At 43.8% G+C, this 1,955-nt stretch overlaps 1 protein-coding gene across 1 annotated transcript; it reads right to left on the reverse strand.

Annotated features, from left to right (window-relative positions):
* Window positions 1-1,041: 1,041 nt before the first annotated feature.
* Window positions 1,042-1,308, reverse strand: Hmgn2l3 (high mobility group nucleosomal binding domain 2 like 3). The gene has a single exon (XM_039080590.1). The coding sequence runs from the start codon at window positions 1,306-1,308 to the stop codon at window positions 1,042-1,044; it is 267 nt and encodes an 88-aa protein (XP_038936518.1).
* Between the last annotated feature and the right edge of the window lie 647 nt (window positions 1,309-1,955).

The raw sequence follows: 1,955 nt of genomic DNA on the forward strand, positions 1-1,955 counted from the left end.
CAGCCATCCAATTAGACAAGATGGATGAAGCAAAGAAGTGCAGGCCGACAGGAGCCGGATGTAGATCTCTCCCGAGAGACACAGCCAGAATACAGCAAATACAGAGGCGAATGCCAGCAGCAAACCACTGAACTGAGAACAGGACCCCCGTTGAAGGAAGGAATCAGAGAAAGAACTAGAAGAGCTTGAAGGGGCTCATGACCCCTTATGAACAACAATGCCAAGCAACTAGAGTTTCCAGGGACTAAGCCACTACCTAAAGACTATACATGGACTGACCCTGGACTCTGACCTCATAGGTAGCAATGAATATCCTAGTAAGAGCACCAGTGGAAGGGGAAGCCCTGGGTCCTGCTAAGACTGAAGCCCCAGTGAACGTGATTGTTGGGGGGAGGGCGGCAATGGGGGGGGCGGGTGGGGAGGGGAACACCGATAAAGAAGGGGAGGGGGGAAGGATTAGGGGGATGTTTGCCCGGAAACCGGGAAAGGGAATAACACTCGAAATGTAAATAAGAAATACTCAAGTTAATAAAAATAAATAAATAAATAAAAAAGAAAATGGCAGAATTATCAGTCTGAAGATCCACAATCCTTTATGAAAGGAACCAGTGTTCTGAGAACACTCGAGGAAGTCACAGTGAAGTCCACATTGCCCAATAGACTAGAAAACAAATCTTGGGGCTCAGGTTCCAACAGGTCTTTGGTTTTAAGGGAATTAAGTCTATGTTGACGGTACAGGGGGACGAGGATACAGGAATGAACTTAAGGGTTTTCCCAGTCAGACCACAAGGCATTTTGTGAACAGGAGTCTTACAAAATTATCAGGGAAAGATGTTTTCTTTCCTCAGTCCAGCTTGGGAGATATTTTGTTAGTGACCATGATCCTCTCCCTTTCACCCAAAACAATGAAGTGTTCTGTGTGCTAACAATATAGCTTTAAAAAAGTAAAACAAAATTCTACATTTTTATAAAACTTAATAAAAATATTATCTCAAACCGTATAGTCACCAGAAGTACACAGTTATCAAAAGTGTATACACGTCACTTGTTATCTCCAGCACCTTCAGCTTTCTGTGCTTGCTCTGTTTTGGAGTCTCCATTTTCTGCAGGATTATTCGCATCCTTACTGACTTTCCCCTTCTTCCCCTTGGGTATCTTCTCCCACTTCTTTGCAGGGCCCTTTCTAGGCTTGGGCTCTGGCTTTGGAGGAGCGGGTTTATCAGACAACTTTGCAGATCTTCTCTGTGGCTCGTCCCTCACCTTGGCTTTGTCTCCTTTAGCCTCCCCTTCAGCCTTTCTTTTGGGCATGGCGGAAGTAGGGAACACCGGCGCTGGACACGGATGGGTATACAGCGGCGAACAGGTTTTACCCATCCGGGGCTCATGCTCGCTGCTTCTTTACACTGCTCCGACTGATATAATTTTAATGATGCTGCATATTAGCAAATATTTTTATAGTTGCATTGAAAACTCTAGTTGTTGGCCGAGCCAAGAGTAAAATTCATGCTAATAACTTAAATGTTTAATTTTTCTTATAACAAATTGGACAGCAAATTGAAACATACTGTAAATGACAAATTGAGAGTGAGGATGTGGAAGAAAGAGAAATCGTTATGTACTTATACCTTTAATGACCCCCTTTCGTGGCTTTTTGAATAAGTAGCTCTACATGGCATTTTCATTTTACGCTGAGCTAAGTAAATTGTGCAGCCTTCTCTGCTCGCCTTTCAGACTCATGATGTGAACATTCGCCCGCAGGACAAATATTGACAGAGTACGGATTAGTGCATAGATCTAGAAAGATAGCTTAGGTAGTGAGTAACTGCAATGGAGAAGCCGAAATTAAGTTGAACCTGGGCAGTCCAGAAAGGTGCTTCTAAGGTGATACTCCAATGTATGCTGGTGAGGCTCCAGATCATGAATGTTCTAGAGAGTCACTAAGACAAGGCTCCCTT

The sequence above is a fragment of the Rattus norvegicus genome, chromosome 7, assembly GCF_036323735.1.
Source record: "Rattus norvegicus strain BN/NHsdMcwi chromosome 7, GRCr8, whole genome shotgun sequence".
In the NCBI taxonomy this organism is placed as follows: Eukaryota; Metazoa; Chordata; class Mammalia; order Rodentia; family Muridae; genus Rattus; species Rattus norvegicus.